At 38.6% G+C, this 13702-nt stretch overlaps 2 protein-coding genes across 5 annotated transcripts in view; one reads left to right on the forward strand and one right to left on the reverse strand.

Moving 5' to 3' along the window:
• The window catches only part of ubxn8 (UBX domain protein 8), an 8559-nt gene extending 2848 nt beyond the window's left edge, over window positions 1-5711 (forward strand). The window contains exons 3-8 of one of the 4 annotated variants that reach the window (XM_027141061.2): window positions 510-586; window positions 1266-1391; window positions 1502-1642; window positions 1776-1817; window positions 2300-2374; window positions 3937-5711. In XM_027141061.2, the coding sequence (XP_026996862.1) occupies window positions 510-586; window positions 1266-1391; window positions 1502-1642; window positions 1776-1817; window positions 2300-2374; window positions 3937-4101 (626 nt within the window). In that variant the 3' untranslated portion in view covers window positions 4102-5711. The remainder of the gene's footprint in view (window positions 1-509; window positions 587-1265; window positions 1392-1501; window positions 1643-1775; window positions 1818-2299; window positions 2375-3936) is intronic. The other 3 variants (XM_027141063.2, XM_027141062.2, XM_027141064.2) reach the window with 3 other exon arrangements.
• ppp2cb (protein phosphatase 2, catalytic subunit, beta isozyme) lies at window positions 5310-11437 on the reverse strand. Its single transcript, XM_027141059.2, has 7 exons — window positions 10947-11437; window positions 7219-7428; window positions 6942-7115; window positions 6744-6833; window positions 6489-6650; window positions 6220-6338; window positions 5310-6054 (listed from the first exon to the last, which is right to left on the reverse strand). The coding sequence occupies exons 1-7, from the start codon at window positions 11046-11048 to the stop codon at window positions 5982-5984; spliced, it is 930 nt and encodes a 309-aa protein (XP_026996860.1). The 5' UTR covers window positions 11049-11437; the 3' UTR covers window positions 5310-5981.
• Window positions 11438-13702: the final 2265 nt, after the last annotated feature.

Below are 13702 nucleotides of genomic sequence, written 5' to 3' on the forward strand. Positions count from 1 at the left end.
AAAAGACTCTAATTTCCATGATGAATTAGAGTATTTTTAAATGTTTCACTAGTACAAAAAAATGTTGACTGAAAGGAGCTGTAAACCGAGTAGAAAAAAATCCAGTTTAGTTTAATTATTCACTTTTGATACTTCTAGCCAAGAAAAGAGTCTAAAATGAAGACGTGATTGAAAGGTATAAGTGCAGTGCCATTTAAGTGTTGTATTTTGCTTTAATCACATGAGTGAAAAGATCATTTGTGTATTGCTTTTCAGGTTTTCCCCTGGCTGCGATTGTGTTTTCATCTGGCACAGAATCTTCTCTCTAGTTCATGATTAAAATCGTATTCCTAGGATTAACTCCTACTTCTTCTAAGAGTGTCACATACATTCCACATACATATTCACATACATATTTTGCTCTAAGCTTTAATCTCGGATGAATTTCATGGACTTTAGTAGATTATTTTCAGGAATAATTCTCCGACACTTTCTACCTACTGGCCCTCAGTGCTTTATTGTCATTGCAGGTCCAGCTGAAGATCCACACAATAGAGTTAAACTGGAGAAAGCTAGAAAGGAGCAACAGCATCAACACAGCTTTAAGGTTTGTACAGTCACACACATTTGTACTGCAGAAATAAGAAATAATAATAATTAATTTTACGCTTCAGCTTACAAAAAAGGAGCATTTTGGAATGTTTATAGTCTGCTGTTGCTTGCCAGGTAAATTGCAGTTGTCTTACTAAACGTGACTCCTGGTTTTAATTACATTTCCATTTATGGCATCTGGCAGACTTCCGTTTATCTCAGCTGAGTAATTGAGGGATAAGGGCCATGCTCAGAGGTCCAGGAGTGGCAGCTTGGTGGCCCTGGAATTCAAACTCATGTCCTTCTGATCAGTAGTCCAACATCTGAGCTACCACATCCCCGCTGTGGCATTTCTATTGAATTTTCTGTATATTCAGAGCAGCACTTCATTTGTATATTTCTGTGTGTTTAAGCAATATTTGGAGAACAATTTCTAATATAAAGATTTCCTACATGCAAATTCCATGTTTAATATTATACCATAATCTACCATTAAATTCTAAAGTCAAATGTCAGACATCAGCAACTTTTGTTTAGGGTGTACAATGAAGCTGGTTTTCTTTCTTAACCACTTGCAAATAGACACCAAAAAAAGAACTTGTTGACGTGTCAATTAACATGACATTCTGCACCTTTTAACGTCAGCTGCTTCGCATGTCACATAAGCTGAGTTTGTGTTTTCTTTTTTCCTTTAGTCAGACGGATACCTGGAAGCAGTGGTGAAACCTCGACAGGGAGCAGTGCTCAGGAAGAAAGAGGAAGGCTTCTATCGTATGTCAGGACAAAGCTGGAAACTTAGCCAGGGTTTCCCACTCGGAGGGGTGAGACGCCTAGACACCTAGTACAACCAACACTACAGTCTTTTCTCTGTCATCATCACTAATAAGTTGTGTTACTATGACAATTTTAGTTGTAATTGCTGTAACTGTAGCTAATGATGCAGGAGGAACAGGTGATGGCACATACCACTGCCGATGATGACACTCCTAACCACATGGCTGCAAGGAAGCGAAAGGAGCTAGAGGTGCCGAGTCCAGTTCCCGTCCAGACACAACTGCTGAAAGAAAAAAAGGTAAGAAATGTTCTGAGTACATTGCTGCGGTGGCAGAGTTATGGTGCACATCATGGTCTATGGGGTTAATGATGTATGGTATGAGGATGTATTTATTATTACATGATTAGCTTTCTTTTTTTTCCTATTCAAGATCATAACCTTACCTGATGAACCTTCAGAAGATGCTAATGGGGTGAGTGAGCTTGTCTGCTTTTATTCACTGTAACTGATTCCTACAGGATTTCTGGGAGACGTGTGTTGCAGAAAAAAATGACCACCTTTAAAATATGGCCTATTATAAACCTTCGCTTTGCCTCTATGTTAAGATAATTTAGTTTGTATTGTAATAAATGTAATGTAACGACACAGAGCAGAAATATAGCACCAAATTATATCATTTTTTTCCGTTATGGCATTTTGGCTCAGTTTTGGAGATGTTAGCGTATGTATAAATGCCATAGAAGTAGAATATATATATATATTATGATACGCTATGTCAGAGATGTTATCTCTGATATCTCTAATGTGATTGGTCACAAAATAATCCCTACACAATCTAATCTGTAGCATCTTATTATCTCACTATCATTATGAAATGTTGTATACAATACAGTTCTTCTACCTCTTCACCTGGAACGCTTATTTTAACTGACTAATGTAACGATTCCTCCTCAGGTTGTAAAAATTGCTCTGAGATTTCCCAGCGGAAGAACAGTCCAGAGAAGATTTTTAAAAACATGCAGATCTACAGTGAGTAAATCCTGATTCATTCATAATGTATTAAAGATAACTGGTAAAGAAATGCTTTGCCAGCCAGGACATTATTTGGTGTCTGAGTTTCCTCTGCAGAGTTGTACTGGAATTTTCAAGCAGTAACAAACAGAGCAAGTCTGTCTCACCCAAAATCTGTTACATTAACAAATACATAAATACAGAAAAGCGGCCCGCAAGGTCATTTCTTCCGGCCCTACAAGTTGCCTAGTGTGAAAAAGTCATCTCTGGAATAAATTTAGTTCAGTCAGACAGCGGACAATACAGTTATTAAAAAGTGGCGTGACGGTACATACGGCTAAGTATGGTGACCCATACTCAGAATTCGTTCTCTGCGTTTAACTCATCCAAGGTGCACACACACAGCAGTGAACACACACACACACAATGTGAACACACACACCCAGAGCAGTGGGCAGCCATTTATGCTGCAGCGCCCAGGGAGCAGTTGGGGGGGTTCAGTGCCTTGCTCAAGGGCACCTCAGTCTTGGTATTGCTAACCCAAGACTCGAACCCACGACCTTAGGGTTATGAGTCAAACTCTCTAACCATTAGGCCACCACTTGCCCCAGTTATGAAGTGACGCAAGTCTGTTCCATTCAGTTGAGATGCGATGACTGACAGGATGATGACACATGAGAACTTTTGTTAGTATCATTTCATCTGTTCTTTACTTGTGTCAGGTTTTTATTTTTACAAAAACAAAAAATTAGGAAATTCTGTGTGAGATTATGGCTCTCTGATTTACCCATTTGAGTGTAGAAAAGCATACTTGGGCATCTTACAATGCACTGATGTTGTTATGCACTACAGTTGAATATGTGTGTATATGCTTAGGTGGTTTATGGTGCAAAAATACAACATATTGGCTCCTATATTGTTGTTGTGTCCTCACTCCTATTGCAAGCCAGCATGCTTTTCATGTACTGGACCCTAGAATGGCACTGGTCTGGGATTTTTACCATTTTAAATCAGTGTTGAAAATTTGCACACTTTTAGATCTTGACTCCCAGAATGTGAATTTTCTGTAAAATAAACAAAATTCCAAATCAAATGAAGTTTTTCGTGCATGACATCAACATCGCATTCCACAGGAAATGGTACGCCACTCACAAGCCCCGCCCCCAAGCTAAAAATGTCTAGTTTTTACCACTGAAATGTTTGCTTATTGATTAATACTTAATAAAACATGGACATATTTATCTGGACTGTGAGTAGGTCATGGATCATGGATTGAGTATTTCACACTGTTCATGAGGACTGAACTTATTTGTAGTATGGAGGCAGCACCATATTGTGTCCTGTGAGAACATAGTCACGTGTGAAACTCTGATCATCAACGAGGGTAAAGCTGAAACATCATCCACATTGTGTGTTTGAATTAAGTTTTAAGTTAGAATTGAAATGCAAAGCTAAGTAAGAAGCAAACAATAAACACTAACCTACCATGGTGGAAATGTGGCTTACATGGACTATTGTGTTACTGTTCCAGTGAATACTTCCTTTAAAGGTGTAATAAAATATTGACTTATCATCCTTAGGTCCTTTTAGACTGGTTGCACAAGTCTGGATACTCTCCCACTCTTTATGCTTTGTACACGTCTTACCCCAGACGGCCGCTGCCCACACGAACGGACCTCAGCGTGGAAGATGTTGGGATTGTCGCACACACCGTCCTTAACGTGGAGGAAAAAGACCCGTCCTAATATCAATACCAAGCAGCGGAGTCGAGGCACCTGGACCTTTATTTATAATGGAATATTAGATGGCCTTCACGCTTCCAATAAAAGTCCACCCTTTTGATGGAACTCTTTGACCCAATTAAATAGAAAACTCTATAGATTGCAGTTACTTCTGGACATTTCTGTAACATTTTAACTTGACATATTTTTTGTATTCTTTATTGCAGGAAAAAAAAAATCTATAATGAAGAAAACCCACTAGGTTTAAACCTTACAAATCTATTGACTGATGTAAAGACTTAGATGGGCAATGTAGCAGTTTGATCTCGTGCACCATGCTATGCTTTTCTGTACTTTATTAGAACTTGCTGGCAATATGTTAGTCCTGTCTGAAAAGTATTGAAACGGCAAGGAAAAAACTGTATATTTTTCTATACGCTGCAGCCACTTGGGTTTGAGATCGAAAGATAAATGAGACAATGAGAATTTCAGCATTCATGTAGTGATGTTTACATCTAGATGCGGTTAACAACTTAATGTTGTGGTTAAATTCTACCCAATTTGTAGGTTAGCAAAAGTAGAAAGCAGAAATTCTGTTGATCCCAAACTAAAATGTACACGAACAAGAACCGTCCTTACTGTTCCAATACTTTCAGTAAGACTGTGATAAGGATATGAAATGTTTTGCTAATGAATATGCTGCTATAGGAAAAGTCAGATTAATGTTAATGAACAAATCACTAGGTATACTCCTTACATGCTAACTGTATACAGCCTGCAGCATTGGTTCAGTCAGGTGATTTTGTATAACCACTAATTACAGGAAATTCAATTCAATAAAATTGGTACTATATTTGCAGCAGAACAGTTTCATAAGCGTGTTTATCAAAAGGTAGCTGTTGCTTACAGTGAAAACAACAATGTTTACATGACATCACAGTTCCTGAAAGAGGGTTTGGAAAGAAAAAACAAACCTCACCTTCGGATTATGGCTTCAGCTTTAGTTAACTTTGCCCTACATAGGTTTAAACCGTGCTGGAAGATTATGGGTCGCACTAAAGGAAACCATTAATGCTTATTAGAACCTTCGAATTTTTTAAGAAAGCAAAAAAAGAACAGCAGCTGGTTCTCTTATGGTGGTTTGTGCTTTAAACATCAGACCTCACCCAAAGTTACACATTTGTGATCATACAACAGATTCCAAGAAAAAAAACAAACACACACACCAAACATTTATTTGGAGTAGCTTGCAATAAAAGGACTTTATTAGTTCAAATACACCAAAGAAGAGGCAATCACTTTATGACAAATACACAGAAAAGACAGTGAACACAAAAGATGGTAGACAAAGAGATAGACGGTTGAGTTAAGATAGGGCTCCATATACATGAAAGCATACACTCCCAAAAAGGAAAAGGCTCCTCCCTCAGATTAAGCATTCATACCCAATAGTATAGTGTTCGGTGAAGACAGCAAAGGATGTAAGCTTGTGCACTTGTATAAAATGTTACCTTATTTCACATGCCTGGCATTGCCAACTTAAACAACATTTGTCCAGTGATACTGAAGGGGGTAAGCTAGATATCAGATTTTTTTTTTTTTTTTTGCTCAGTCATGTACATTTCAAGAACAAAGAACACTATCCATAGTATACAGCAGGCAGTTGCACTAAAGGCTAAAACGGGACACTGTGTAGCTGTACTGAGACACAGGGCAATTTGTATTTCTGCATTAAATGCGTGTATGGCACATTTTGGTCCATGTTAGTGCTTTCATGTCATGTCATAACACATCCCCAAATATATACACACGCGGTGGGATGAATACATGTATATATGCAGGGATCTGCCGTATTTGTTGTTTGCTTTAGAGGTCGTTTTTCCTACGTCAGGCCTTGTGTGTGTTTATAAGAAATAATCGGGGGTGCGGCGGGTGACATGGGGCTCTCCACGCCGAGGTGCGGGATCGAACTGAAGGCTGAAAGAATAAGAGTCAAGATAAAAAGAGTTAAACATGTTTGAAACGGCAGTGAGAGATAAATGGTAGATGTGTACTTATCCAATTCAGGGCATTTGTTTGAGACCCTGCATGGATTTGTAAAGATTTACATTATAAAACATGTAATCGGCTGCTAATACTTACAAGGAATATTTGAGAGTATCGTCCAGTTCCATGATAGCAGCCTGGTTGCCACAGCGATAGCAGTAGTTTGGTGCACTAAAGATGGTGACAACGTTCCTATCATGACACCAGTTGTATCCCTGAAGGAGAAAAATAATTCAATTGAAACATATACATACATACATACATACACATATATATATATATATATATATAAAAACCTACAATGTAATTTTCTAAATTTTCATTGCATGTGGATTTTTTTAATGCCAAACTGTAAATCCGATTACCTCCATAACAAGTTGATGGGCACGGGAGACCAGGGTAAGACCGTTGGCATGGTTGAAAGTTTCAGAAATATCCTGTCCAAAAGTGTAACCTGCACCTCTGGGAGAGATTCCCCAACCGCCACGGTCATCGGGATCTGACCACAGCAAGTCGCACATCGGACCCTGAAATGCATCAAACAAATCGTTGAAACGATCAAAGAATACTGAAGGGGAAGGAATGACTAGTAGCTTTAAAGCTAGTCTTTGTTTACTGACCTCATGTGGCACCTCCTGAAGACGATCTAGAGCTCGAATGTGATCTAGTGTGTCTATAGATGGAGATAAACCACCATGCAGACAGAAGATCTACAGAGACAAAAATGATTAGTGGTAACCGAGTGGTCAGGCACTAGAAAGTACTTTTCTTTAAGAAAGTACTAAAAATAAACTTTAACAAAAAGGATGTATATTAACCTGTCCATCAACCAGGGCTGTAAGGGGTAGATAGTCAAAGAGGTCTGTGAAGTATTTCCACACGTTTGCGTTGCCGTATTTCCTCAAACACTCGTCATAGAAGCCATACACCTGTGTGATCTGTCTGCTCTCATGGTTTCCACGCAATATCGTGATGCGCTCTGGGAAACGGACCTGTCAAGTAAGTGGCACAGTGATATTCAGAACAAACCTGTGACTGCAAGGCTAATCGTTATTGCTTCCTGCAAACCCTACAGTGTGTGCATCTTAGAAATACCTTTAGCGCAACAAGCAGGGTGACCGTTTCCACCGAGTAGTAGCCTCTGTCTACATAGTCACCCATAAACAGGTAGTTTGTGTCAGGAGACTTGCCACCGATTCTGAACAGCTCCATAAGGTCATGGAATTGGCCGTGCACATCACCACAGACTGTGACAGGGCAGCGCACATCCTGTACATTGGACTCCTTCGTCAGGATCTCTTTAGCCTGGTTAGATATAGAACAAATAAGACCAGTCATGCTGTAGCGAGGGAGAATCAAATAATGAGATATATCAGTTACATCCGCAGCACAAAAGCGCTGCCATCAAACTGAAGTGGGCGGTATAACCTGAGCATTAGGCATCAACGGCATAATAAATCAATGTGTTTTCTAAGATAAGAAGCTGAGTGCAAGATGATACATTTTTACCAACATTTTCACCCCTACGCATTTCATGCTTACTTATTTGTCTTACAGATCTTCTGCAAAGCTCATTTTGAAAGCAGTGCTGTCTAACCGTGGGTTAAATTCTTCCTAATGCATGAATGAAACCTTTCACACGCAAACGTGTTGAAAACTCTTAACACAATTTTAAAGCCTAAATGACCTTTGTAAAACTCTGAAATCAAATCAAATATTGGTTGTAAGTACGACCCCCCTGTGTCACCATGGAGACAATGCAAGGGTTTCCATGGAGACCCATCCTCTGCAGTCTTGTTCCTCTTTCCCACCCTTCCCTCATTTAACACAGTAAATAGGACATAACAGCAGGTGCCATGGACAGTAGTAACCCAAGTTTAGCCTCTCAGAGCTGTGCTCTTTTCAGATAAAGACCAAAATAGTTTGAGAGTGAATCCATTCCAAGCAGTTGGCGGGTTTAAAAATGAAACAATTGAGTTGGAGATTATGTAAGTAATGAATAAATAAATAATGAATGCTATGTCAGTGATTTTGGCAATAGATCTGAGTTTAGAAATCAGGAATGAGAAAAGGATGGGATTTAATTGACGGAGCCCTTATTGACGGTGCATGTAGTTTTGCATCGGTTTTCCACCCTGCGCTTTTTACACACATGCAAGTGTAGCGTGATGTGTGTTTTTATAAAGGAGCTGGGTGATATGATGATGCGATTCGATATTTGAAAAAAAGTCAAAAATCAACTGTGCTTGACAGTTAAAAGCACAGCTTTTAAAATACAGTCATCTCACATGTACATTATACTTATCCTTACTTATCATATACACATTTACCCTTAACGTGAAAATATGTTGAATACGAAAGAAAAAAAAAAATGCATATTTATGAAGTACTTAATTTGAAAGAATAGTAAAAATACTGAATAACAAAATCAAACCAATATACTTCCTAAATGTTTGATCAAACAAAACTAATACACATTAGTTATGCATTTCTAAGATGGATGTTTCTTCTCCAGTTTCACAAGATCTGCCTGGACCCCACTGTTGTGCAGTTTTAAAGCCAGGTGTAGATCAAAGCAGCTTGTGAAGTGTTGTATATTCAGGCACACCATTTGAAACATGGGGGACGACCACTGTGAATAACGGGAAAAGGAAAAAGCAGTTGCTGCGACAACCCTGCTGTAAACTGTTTTACACATTTAGGCAGACGGGCCAAGGCAGGTTTGTGGGGTAGTAAAATACAATCAGCTATCCTTTAAAACAAAGCCATAACGCTCCAGTTCTTCACTGGCTCAGCACTATAAACTGAAAAAAATACACTGCCTCGTAAGTGCACATGCTGATTGGAGGTTCAACATCATAACTAATATGCAGGTCGACAATAAACAAAATTTAATCTTTCAAAAAAGCAATTAAAATGTGTTCGAGTGGTGAGATCTTAAAAGAAAACTTACAAAACTGTGCATTCCTTTGTGATGTAGAACATTAAGCCTGTTATTCACACAGAGGAATATCAAAACATTTAGAGGTTAGAAGTAAATCTCTATTCACTCAAACGTTATGCCAATAACATGTCTACTGCAACAGAACACAGTATTCTGTGTTTGTCTTTTACTTAAAAAATAAAAAATAAAAATCCATCCCATACAGGCTGTAATGATTGGGCTCTGTAAAATCTACCCAGCAAACTAAACCCATTTTGAGCAGTAAGATCTATAACAGATTAAAGGATACTGAAAAAGCATACAATGTATGTGTCATCATGTGTTTGTATAAAAAGCAGCAATACTCTGTGCTGTGTAGCTCTTTAGAATAGGATTGGTGCAAAATACCTTTTCTAATTTCTTTGCCTAATACAACAATAACGTGACGTGTTTTCAGTCGAACGTAGTGCATTTCCAATTTAACTTCCATTCCATCCAATTGATTACTTAATTAATAAAGGCAGAATTGCGAGCCACCCATCAAATGTTAGGCATCTCTAATGCTCTTCCACCCACAATTTTCATCTCATGAAGTGGGTCAGTCACTGTGTACAGAGATTAGAAGGCAATCCAGTGTGTTTATATGGTAACAAATCGAGCAGACAGACAAAAAGTCCGAAATAAAAGCACTTATAGGCAGAAGTGACAAATGTAATGCATTAGTTCATCGTGGAAGTGGAAAGTCAAGTGTACAGAAAATTATTTGCTCTTACTTTCACCGCCTCTTGGTTTTGATGGAGGACCGGAGTTATTTTTAAATACTGAGACAATTGTCCATGAAAGTCAGTCTTAAAAATTCACTCCATTGATTATAACATGCAAATATCAAACAGACTGAAGATAAAAGGCTGCATTAATGCTAGAAATTGTGTGTCACTGTGGAAGCTTAGTACAGTTGATACCAAGAAACCTTTGTAATTAAAACACTTCATCAGCTAGAGGGTGAAATACAGGGCAGGGGAAGACTAAAGGTTACTTTAAATCAGTCCTTAACACCATGCAATTATTTACAACCGAAATCATTGTAAAAGTTTGTGTGCCACAGCTATGACGTCACTGTGTAGCTGATCAATGCTAGTTAGTTAACTAGCTTGATGTCATTGCTGATTGAATAACCACCAACCCATTATTAAACAGTAAGCACTACAACTTATAACCAAATGATAACAAAATGCAATATGATAAACGTATTAAGCACAGGAAAAGAAAGGAGGCGAGGTTAATCCATCCAGTTAACTTAAACTGACGTAAAAACTAAGATAGACAACGTTAGTTAGTTGGTTTGTTAGTTAATCTATGACCATTTTTGCGCGACTTGTCCAAGTTAGCTAGTTAACTACCTCAATAACTCTGCAGCTAAGAGATAACCTGAAAATGTACTTTTAAAAAATCACGCTGAACCGTGAAGTAGACGTTTATTTAACAAGTATTATCGATACAATATCAGTAAAAACTTAAAAAACGGAGTAAAAACTTAAATTAACTAGTACTAGCTGATTAATGTAGCTAAACCACAGACAGGGCTGTGGCTCAATAATCAGCCATGTTCTATTTTGAGAAGCGGTAACGTTAGCTTTAGCTAGCTAGCGCACAAACAAGGAAACTGCGCGGTTTGTCATAGTTACTAAACTAAAGAAATAAGAAACCCGTTTAAATAGTCACAGTTTGTTAGTCATAAATCTCACACAAGTCAACGGTTTAATTTTTAAATAAAAATCACCGCCATCATTCAATCGCCCTCAAAACATACACCACTTATAAGCGACAATTTATACGTGTGTGTGTGTGTGTGTGTGTGTTAGCAGTGCTAGCGAGCTAACGCTAGCTCCAGAGGCTTTACCTTTTCGCACAGCGTCCTCACTTGATTCTCGGTGAGCTGCTTGCACTCGTTGAGTTGTTCTACCCATTGGTCTAATTCTTTAGTAAACACTTTATCGTCCATTCTGAACACGTCTTGACGGATGGCACGAATTTCCTCGTTCAGTTAGAGAACAGCTTGTTAGCTCGCCTGGCTAAATTTTCGCTTAGCAATGCAAGATAGCTTAGCTTAGCTTAGCTTAGCACACCAGAGGGAATTTTCGTCGCAGCTTTAACGCCACGAAACGATGTGTTAGCGGATAGAAAACGTATTACTCTGAATGTGTGTGTGTTTTTACGCGTTCTTGTGCCGGTCTGCTAATAAAGCCGCTTGGCAAAATCAGCAGATCGTCGTTGATAATGTGCGGCGGATTTGCCTTAAGTCGGCCGACCTTTCCGAGAGAAAGCCGCTGCGTAATGGCCGCTCAGCGTCCGCCTCATATCGACGTCATCACAAAGGCATCCGCGGAGGATGGGCGTCGCGCTCGTTTAACGCGTTTAAAAACGCCCTGCTGCCCTCGCGTGGCCAAGCGGACCAATAGGAACCGGTTTCTGTTTGTTAGGGTAGATGTGTTAATTTACTACCATCCTAACACCAGGGTGACAAAAGAGACAGTGTGACTGGTGATGAATAAAACAAAGTGTGTACAGTGTTTATTCTCAGTCATTTCTCTAACCCAGTAATAAATGTAGGTTAAAAACTCATCTCTTTAGTCAGACGTATTATTATTATTATTACACATAATACATCCCATAATATTGTGCACTATTACATCAGACTTGCAAATATTATGAACAGCAAATACGTTAATCCCGCTCCACTGCTTCTCTCTTTCTACCCATCCCAAGGCATCCAGAAATTGTACCATCTCCGATCGTCTTCCGCGCGATGAAGATTTTGGACCTCCACTGAGACGAAGGCGACTCTGAGAATCCTGAGGCATCTAGAGATCTTCCAGCTCCAGTTAGACTTTGAATTACTATAGAAGAGATTTGAACTCCATGTGATCTTTTGCATCAATGCAACATTTGTAAGCCTGTATATTTATAATCACACCCTACAGTGTCACCCAAATGAGGATGAGGTTCCCCTTTGAGTCTGGTTCCTTGCAAGGTTTCTTCCTTTACCATCTAAGGGAGTCACCTCAGACTTGTTCATTGCGGATAAATACAAACACATTAAAATATCTCTAATATAAATCTTGAATTTTGTATTCTATTAGTCTTTATATTATTCTTTATAATAACCTTTTGTTATGTTTATGTTCTGTAAAGCTGCGTTGAGACAATGTCAATTGTTAAAAGCGCTATACAAATAAACTTGAAAAAAATTGATTTTTTTTTATGAGTTTCTGGGAACTTTATTCATGTGTTGGGTGTTCACCCTCAATGGGATGTAAGTTCAATGCAGAGAATCGTGCATGCATGCCCAATTTAATATAGCTATTCCATCTATATGCATATTTTTGGGGGTTGGGAGAAGGTCCTACACAGACAGTGGTAGAATTATGCACTGAAACTTAATTCCAGAACCCGGTATTGACTCAGGGACCCTGGAGCTGAGATATCAATGCTTCTTGCTGTGCCAGAGTTTACAAGGGTTGATTTTCTCAATGAAATGCTTGGTTATAGCACACTGGCCCATGCCACAATCCTACCATTTACACTTCTATTGTTTCTGACTTTGAAAGTATCCCATCTTTCATCACTGCCTCACATATAAGCAATTTCTTATCTATTCTGTTCTCCGATTGGAAAAATCATACTAATTTATAGCTAGAAACTCTTCTGTGGCAAATGTGACTGATCCCCTAGCAGTAGGACAGCTAGGCCAGGACATGGGACGACTCTGCTAAGTGTCAAGTCAGCCAAGTGTGTTTGCCACAGTTCTCGTTGAATGCTAAGTTTAAATCAACCCTAAAAAACCCTACCTGCTCTGGGTACCACGGTTTAAGCATGCGGCTAGAACGAAACTAAACAAAACTTAACATATACTACAAAAATAGTATACAACATTTGTCAGACTGTATATTTATAATCACACCCTGTGAGGATGAGGTTCCCCTTTGAGTCTGGTTCCTCTTAAGGAAGTTCCTCTTCACCAATTCAAGGGAGCTTTTCCTTGCCACTGCTGCCCGAGTCACCTCAGACTTGCTCATTGGGGATAAATACATACACATTACGAACTATAGATATCTAATAACAATCTTGAATTTTTATTTTTGTTAATTCTTTATATTATTCCTTATGTTTACCTTCCGTTCTATGTTTATGTTCTGTAAAGCTGCTTTGAGACAATATCTATTGTAAAAAGTGCTATACAAATAAACTTGAACTGAATTGAATTATATACTTATAATACTATAAAAGACAGTTTCCTAGAACGCCTTTGTAGCAATAGAGTGCTGCACCTTTACAGTGTACTTCCTTGTTCAGAAGAAAGACAGATTTGTTGTCTGTTTCCAGGATTGACAGAGTTGAAGTGATTCCTAAAAGCTTCCACTTTCACATGTGAAAATAAGATGTCTTTCCAAAATACGTAAACGAACAAAAACTTAACAGGACAACTGCCAAGACACCTATAACAATACTAAAGCAAAATAACTTTATGCATTGGTATTTAGGAGGTTCATCAAGCATCATGTCAAATCATGACCCTACTGTAGGCAGTAATTTTTCTCAGGTAAGTTGTGTTCATATTAACCATAGAACTGTGAAGAAAAACTATGACTTCAGTTG

Source organism: Tachysurus fulvidraco, chromosome 20 (genome assembly GCF_022655615.1).
Source record: "Tachysurus fulvidraco isolate hzauxx_2018 chromosome 20, HZAU_PFXX_2.0, whole genome shotgun sequence".
NCBI classification, from domain to species: domain Eukaryota; kingdom Metazoa; phylum Chordata; class Actinopteri; order Siluriformes; family Bagridae; genus Tachysurus; species Tachysurus fulvidraco.

Coding starts and splice junctions, on each gene's coding strand:
- ppp2cb (XM_027141059.2), bottom strand. CDS start 11,048: ATGGACGATAAAGTGTTTACTAAAGAATTAGACCAATGGGTAGAACAA. Junction 7,429..10,946: donor TGAGGACGCTGTGCGAAAAG/GTAAAGCCTCTG, acceptor ATATCTAACCAG/GCTAAAGAGATCCTGACGAA. Junction 6,834..6,941: donor CAGCCCTGGTTGATGGACAG/GTTAATATACAT, acceptor TTGTCTCTGTAG/ATCTTCTGTCTGCATGGTGG.